The 7,500-nt window shown below is 41.3% G+C and overlaps 1 protein-coding gene across 9 annotated transcripts in view; it reads right to left on the reverse strand.

The window, feature by feature from the left end:
• Positions 1–7,500, reverse strand: part of dnmt3aa (DNA (cytosine-5-)-methyltransferase 3 alpha a) — a 37,805-nt gene that overhangs the window by 5,042 nt on the left and 25,263 nt on the right. For 5 of the 9 annotated variants that reach the window (XM_079996794.1, XM_079996792.1, XM_079996791.1 and 2 more), the window contains 10 exons: positions 6,518–6,562; positions 6,308–6,387; positions 4,440–4,552; positions 3,836–4,019; positions 3,007–3,091; positions 2,578–2,723; positions 1,760–1,856; positions 1,339–1,487; positions 838–923; positions 107–200 (listed from right to left, as the gene is read on the reverse strand). In XM_079996794.1, coding sequence (XP_079852920.1) covers positions 107–200; positions 838–923; positions 1,339–1,487; positions 1,760–1,856; positions 2,578–2,723; positions 3,007–3,091; positions 3,836–4,019; positions 4,440–4,552; positions 6,308–6,387; positions 6,518–6,562 — 1,079 coding nt within the window. The remainder of the gene's footprint in view (positions 1–106; positions 201–837; positions 924–1,338; positions 1,488–1,759; positions 1,857–2,577; positions 2,724–3,006; positions 3,092–3,835; positions 4,020–4,439; positions 4,553–6,307; positions 6,388–6,517; positions 6,563–7,500) is intronic. The other 4 variants (XM_079996793.1, XM_079996789.1, XM_079996790.1 and 1 more) reach the window with 3 other exon arrangements.

The following is a 7,500-nucleotide window of genomic DNA, read 5'->3' on the forward strand; positions in this document are numbered from 1 at the left end:
CGAGTCTGCACTAAACGCTCCCTAACCACACGCGCACACGCACGCACACACACACACACACACACACACACACACACACATACACACATGTATACTGTGTGGATACCTTGGCTGTGCGCCCGTGTTCCAGGCACTCTTGCAGGTCCAGCTTGTCGTTGGCCATGGGCGTCAGCGGTCTGGACAGAGACACAGCAATGTTACTGAGAGGCCGGAAAATAGAGAGGAGGAGAGAGAGAGAGAAAGAAGGAGGGAATATAAGAGAGACAGAGAGCAACAAATCCCTGAGTATGAACATGAACAGTATTACATTTCATTCATTCGATCTCCCGATATCCTTCAAAATCCAGGAAGACAGTTTGAATGACTCACAACATTCCACAACAATGCCTTTATCTCTGTCTGTCGCTCTCTCTTTTTTTCTCCTGATTCTTTCCGTACTTGACTTCACATCGTTTACACTGTCTATATACTGTAATAGTAACTATAAGTTATCCTCTCGTATAACGCCCTTGGTTCATTCGTTATTTGTGTGCTGCTGGAAAATCAAAAAAGAAGAGAAGAACACCGTGAATTTGTTGCTAAAGTTATCCTGCGTTGTTGTGGTGTTATAAACGTAGTTATGCAATTTCAATTTTGGAACCCTGGGTAAATTCAGTGTCGTCATTGCCTATATTAACTAAAGCTTTCTAAAATAGTACATACTTCAACAGCCTAAATACTCCAGTGCTGAACTCATGAGTTACACCCTTACCCCCACTGTGTGTGTGTGTGTGTGTGTGTGTGTGTGTGTGTGTGTGTGTGTGTCTGTGTCTGTGTCTGTGTCTGTGTGTGTCAGACCTGGACATGCCCGGCAGGTTTCCCCAGAAATATCTGGCGCGGTGGGCGGCAGACACCTCCTTGGCGTCAATCATGACAGGGTTGGACTGTAAAAAGAAACGGAAAGAATTCACTTTCATCCTCTTATCTATTTCTTTATTCCTTTTATTATAGCGCTGACTGTGAAATGAGGCGATAGCAGCTTGTTTATCCTATTTTAGCTTAAGACTACTAAGGGAATTCATATTTTCATCAATATCTCAACAAAAACACATGAAATGATTGTTCTATATTATTTGTTGAAATAAAGACGTAATACCATTTGATGTTTATGACTTTGTGCCATAGGTGTCAATATACTTTGAACTGAATGTAGGTTTAATTTGGGTCAGGGTGACGTGAATCCTTCATCCACCGGGGGGCAGCCAAGTCACCAATGCATATATAGATAGATAAATGTCCTTCCCCCGTCAGTCTTTCCCTTTCTCCTTCCCCTTCTGTTGGAAGGTGCTTTCACCCCACCTCCAGGAAGCGCGAGATGTCCCTTTTGTCGCTGACGCCCATGGCAACCACGTTCTCGAAGAGCCAGAAGAAGGGCCGCTCGTCGCCGGGTTTAGGCCTGGCCTCATGCAGCAGCCGGTAGAACTCAAAGAAGAGCCTCCCGGTTCCCTCTGAGGGACGCAGGATGGAGAGGGAGACGCAGAGAGAGAGAGAGAGAGAGCAAGGACGAAGAGTCAATGATCGGCCCGGCGGACAAAAAACGCCCTTGAACTGTGGAGGACGGACTTTGTGGTCAGTCACTCTAAAAGAGTTTTGGCAAAAGCTGTTTGCCTTGTTTCTCAGTGTACCGCATCCGTGTATATGCCGCATTTGAAAATCATAATGACTTGGAAACAACTGCCTTATTGAGGTAACTGAGAAACCTTTTGGCTCCTAGACTTACTCTTACCGTAGAGGCCCTTCCGCGCAGGGTTCACTATGGACAGGTCGTTGCAGGGGCTGCCCCCTATTACCAGGTCGAAGGGCCCCCAGTCCTGGATCTGGCACACACACACACACACACACACACACACACACACACACACACACACACACACACACACACACACACACACACACATTAACATGTGTAAAACCTGGGGGTGGAAAACCCTGTAAAACGTAGGAGCAGTTTCGCGGACACAGATTGAGCTAATCTCAGACTAAATCACTTTGTCATACAGACATTGTTAAGACATTGAAGGTTTTAGGGGGTTCAAATTTGTTTGGCAGAGTTAGTTCAAATGTGAAAAACGTCATCATCAGCTTTTTCCATTTCATGCCCTTGATAAAAAGTGTGTTAAATCAAAACACAGAATTCCGCCGTCCTCTTGAGATCCTCCGACCAGATGTGTCTCAGTGTGATTGGGCAACACACATGGCCTGGTTTGGGTGCCCATTTCAAGTGCAATAGTTGTTACTTTACTGCCATTATTGCCTTATATCCTGTGCATAATCTCACACTTTGTACATCCTGTATGTTAAAAAAAAAAGTCATATATATTTATAATTTTTTATTTTGCAGACTGTTGAAACATTCTTTATGCTTATTATCTGTAGAGAAGCGCAGCAATCCTCACCATGCCAAATTCCTTGTACAGGAAATTGTACCTACTTATTCTGATACTGATACCGATAATTTGTATTACATTTCGGAACAGTTTTGAGTTTTTGAAAGCTGAATTACGTGACATTCTGTGCCGCGTCCCGGCCAGCACTCACGTGTTTGCGCGTGACGTTGCGCACGTCTCCCACGTACATGATGCGGCCCTGGTGCCGTACGATGCCCACCGTGATGGAGTCCTCGCACACCTCTGACGCCACGTAGCGCTCCACCTGGATGCCCAAGTCCCTCAGAACCAGCAGACCTAAACAGACACACACACACACACACACATAAATACATAAGTCTGAAAACAAATCTAAGTAAAAGGTTTGTCAATTTTTTGGAATTTGGATATAGAAATGTCCACCGTTCACCTCAATCGGTTGGAAACTACTATACTGAGACAATCAGTACAGAGCAATACTGTAACAGCTGGAGTCGCTGTGAATCCCTCACACACGGGCACACACACACACACACACACACACACACACACACACACACACACACACACACACACAAACGTAACAAATGCAGGCACACACCTGTGGCGATGCCGTCAAACAAAGAGAGGACTCTGATTGGCTGTCTCTTCTCTGCCGCTACTGGTGGATACAACTTGGCTGGCTCCTAGAGAGAGGGAGAACGAGAGAGAGAGAGAGAGAGAGAGTGAGAGTGAGAGTGAGAGAGAGAAATATGAGTGGAGTGAGTCAAGGGAATTCGTAACGCAACAAAGAGACAAACAAGGTGGCCCAAAACGAGATGAGAAAATTGATAATTGCCATTTATTAAAATACCATCTTGTGACATGCAATATTAATCTAACTAAAGTTAAAATAACGATAGCTTGAGTCTGATATGAAATAGATTGTGAAAAACAAACAAACAAGCACTCTCCGGGACTAAAGCCCGCCTCACACCGAATTCACGATGTACATTAGACAAGTTTTGGCCCGACACTACTACTAGGTTTGTATTGAAACCGGCTCAAAACGAAGTAAATAAGTAACATATATAAAATAATGACGTTATGCTTGGATGTCACTCTCCCTGTGTCTATTTTTTTCGCACTTTGCCAGCGCTATATAAAGGACCTTTTAAACTCTCATTCTTGGAAAAATGGTAAACGTCCAGATTATCAAACGACTTTGATGAAATACAAGCTCTCCAATTTTCCCCTAACATTTTATGATGCCAAACGCAGGTGCAGTTCATCCGACAGCCACTCGGGGGAGGATCCGACTGTCCGTTGCGATCACGGATTTAGTGTGAAGTAAGCTAGAGGTTTTAATTAACCACGACGTTAATAAACTTCCATATTGCCCCGTCCTTCTGTAATGCTCTCTCTCTTGTCCTCTATGTCCCGTGACTTACAAACTCCTGCTCGTGGTTGTTGGCGAAGAAAAGCTGCAGCCTGCAGGGCCAGTCGTCACGGCGACGCAGCATGCCGTAGGTGTTGCGCGGGCCGCACATGTAGCAATTCCACGGGTCCTCCTTGATGGCAGCAGCCGCCGAGCCCGTGCCCACCAGCAGGTCCACACACTCCACACAGAAACACCTGCACACACACACAAACATTTTTTAGAACCTAGGATCAATAATCACAGTGAAATTAAAACAAAATTGAACTAAATAAAGATTAGCAGAAAAAAAACGGAAAAAAACGTATATATGACGAATGACGATCTGTATCATATACAGATCATCATTCATTATATTTATATTACATTTATATAATATGCTATATATTTGTTATATTGCTTGTTGTATTTTGTTACCCTAATACCACATACTATGTTATTTACATGAAATACATGTCATATAAAAACACCACAGATTTTATTATCCTTTCAAGTTAAAGGTTTGGACCACTCAGGGTCCTGGAACGCTATTCCTGAGCCTCCACACAGATTTATTTTCTTTTTTTTTTACTTCCCTGACCTCATTTCCCTTCTTTCGAGCGCGCTCCCGTACTGACCGACAGCAGTTGTTGTTGCCGCACATGAGCACCTCTCTGCCTCCACAGCAGATGGTGCAGTAGGACTGGTAACCGTCGTCGTCGTACTGGTACGCGCACTCCAGGAAGCAGTTCTACCAGGATGTGACAAAACAGTTGACTAATTGTCTTATTATAAAAATGTACTATTTCAAAAGATTTATAAACCCAGTATGGATTTTGAAAGCTTAGAATTGAATAAACAGTGTTTTATGTCTAAGTTTTATGTCTTGATTTACCTAACTCCTGTAGTCGTACAGTCTTGCACTCTTGACTTTTTTTCACTTAACCATAATTTTCTCTGCACTAAATGTAATTGTTTGTCCCCAAGATCCCACGAGCCGAGTTTTATGCATATCCTAGGTTCAGAAATATTCTGTAATTTGGTAGAACAAATGGAATTTGTACAGGCCCGTACCAGGCCCAATCACCACTCTATTACAGTATATCATAATGGTTTGTATTGTTTGTTTTGTACTTTAGAAAGATAATTTGATGCCCAGTCAAAATTTGCATTGAATTCCAAATGAATCATCATTACACCAGATCATGCGACTGAACACTGACCTGGGACTGAGACTGAGAGTTTTTTCTAGCACAATGCACCTCAGAGAGAATGAAATGCTTCAAGTTAGAGTCGCTTAATCCCATATTTACATTTTAAAGCTGTAATAAGTAACATTTTATATGCCCATATGCAAATTGATCATGTAATCAGCGGGGGGTTCACAAAACGTGTTGATCAATGCTAGTCCACTGTTAACTCCATGGCTGCTGGCTTCAAGCTCTCAAAACAGACAGTACACCAAGGAATCTGTGTTTAGGAGGAAAAATGCCCCTTACTCCCAATTGTAGTTCCTTTTGATTCCTCTAGTGGTCGCCATCTTTCACAAATTGTCCAATGTTACTTTAGTTACCACCTTTAATTGATTTTAGCAACACTTGAGATGTATTCATTAAATGCAATGTTAATAAAGACGTGTCGTTCCTACACCCTGGAAGAGATTATGTTTTGCACAAATGGCCTCCCACCAACTAGTCTACAAAATAAACTCAATCAACTTGGCTTAACAATACACACCTCTAGCTATCGGCAGGAGGTACATTAAAATGTTGAGATAGCCATACCAGGGGGTTGAACTAAATCAATGTTTTTTATAATCCATATGGTCTCCCATAAATGACGCTGATTGTTGAATAATATAATTTTACTGCAAAAGTGTTTGAATCGGTCCATATTTTGATGGATTATGGTTGTCCGATATGGGTTTTTCAATGGCCGATGCCGATATTTAGCGAGCAGGGCGGCTGATGGCCGATATATAATGTCGATATCATGTTGTTTTGTTGCATCTAATAAAATACAACAATTTATTAATAATAACAAATGAGACACAAAAATGCTGAACTTAAATGAACATTTATTTAACACAAATGTCATTGTCTGCATTGACTGTGATTGCTTGAAGTGGACATATTATGGTCCTTTTTACACAACTTAATATAGGTCTCTGAGGTCCCCAAAACATGTTTTTGAAGTTTGTTACTGAAAATACCACTAAGAATATGCAAAAGAGCCATTCCAACATGCCTCTAAATCCCTTGTGTTCCTGACGCTGGGTTTAAATGGGAGGAGCCATCCTCCTGAGACCACAAGTGCTGTGAACCAATGGGGCTTGAGCACAAGTTATGGGTTCTGTGAGCTAATGGCGTTTGAGCATGGCTTCCACGTTTTGATGTATTTACTCCGTAACGTTCACTGATTTCACTTTATCAGTTCCTGAAAATAGCTTGACGTACGTATGCTGGATAAATCAATTCATAAAGAAAGACCTAAAGTATTGGCTTACCTTGCAGCCCTGGCACATGGCTCCCATAAAGAGAGGGTGCTCCAGGGAGACGTTAAGGCTCCCGCAGGAAATGCAGATATCTGGATGCCACAAGAGGGACAAAACCAAAACGGGTAACTGCAAAGACGTAATGTCCAAAATATGAAATGAGTGTGTGGGGAGTGAGTGGGTTTCAAAATTCTTAATTATGTTGCTTGTGTATGTTTTTACCTTCTATGTTTCTGGTCTTCTTCTTGATCTCACAAATTAGTCTCTCTGAGAAAAAGACAATATTGGGAAGAATCAACATGTTTTCGTAGCAACACATACACACAGTAAGATGATGAGGCAATCCAAAAAACAATAAAATGTTGGTGTTCTTTTTTCACATTTGGGAGCTTTCTCCACATATTATGAAATGTTTGGTTAAACCCGGATGGTTTATTCCAAGCATTGTAAAACTGTTTTGGCGAGTTTTAACATTTTCCATTGCTCAGACATGTATGCTGTTGCCCTCGAACTGGGCCTACGATGGCTGAGGTGGAGTGAGGGTTGGCAGCATCTTATCATTGGGAATCCTATTGATAATGACAGGTCCTCAAAATTACGATTTTGACATAATCGTCAATCGTCAAATCAATAATTCCCAATAGTTTTAAGAGAATATTCCTGTGGTTCACACCTTTTAAATTTCTATCAAACAACTTACAGGCACGTTTTTCTCTGGCTCTGGCTCACAGTCATCTTTGTTTCTGCTTTATAAAAAATATTTTTTTTGAAGTCGAAAATAACGGCAACCAAGAGTTTTAAAGGGACAATAAAACAAAAAAAAATCTTTAGTTTGTCATCATGGTTGAAATATCCTTGGTTGAGTTTTCATCTAAGTTTTTAACTCAGTATAAAGTCACTGCCACAGGGTTCATTTTGGCATTACAAAATAAAATTCGAGGACTTTCAAGTACTATTTTTAGCACTATGTTTTCATTTTCAAGGACTTCCCGCGAACCAAATATTATCCATTTTCAATGGGATCTCTATGAATTAAAATATAATATTATCCTAACCTCATAAACTATAATCTATGTCTATTTCCAACCATTTCCCTGGCATAATCTATGTCATAAAAGCGATTCTGGAAAAGTTTTATCACGTTATGATTTAAACCACAAAACCGTCACAGGTTTTCAATGGCTGTGTTTTTTTAAGGATTTTTC

Source organism: Zeus faber (genome assembly GCF_960531495.2).
Source record: "Zeus faber genome assembly, chromosome: 2".
NCBI lineage: Eukaryota > Metazoa > Chordata > Actinopteri > Zeiformes > Zeidae > Zeus > Zeus faber.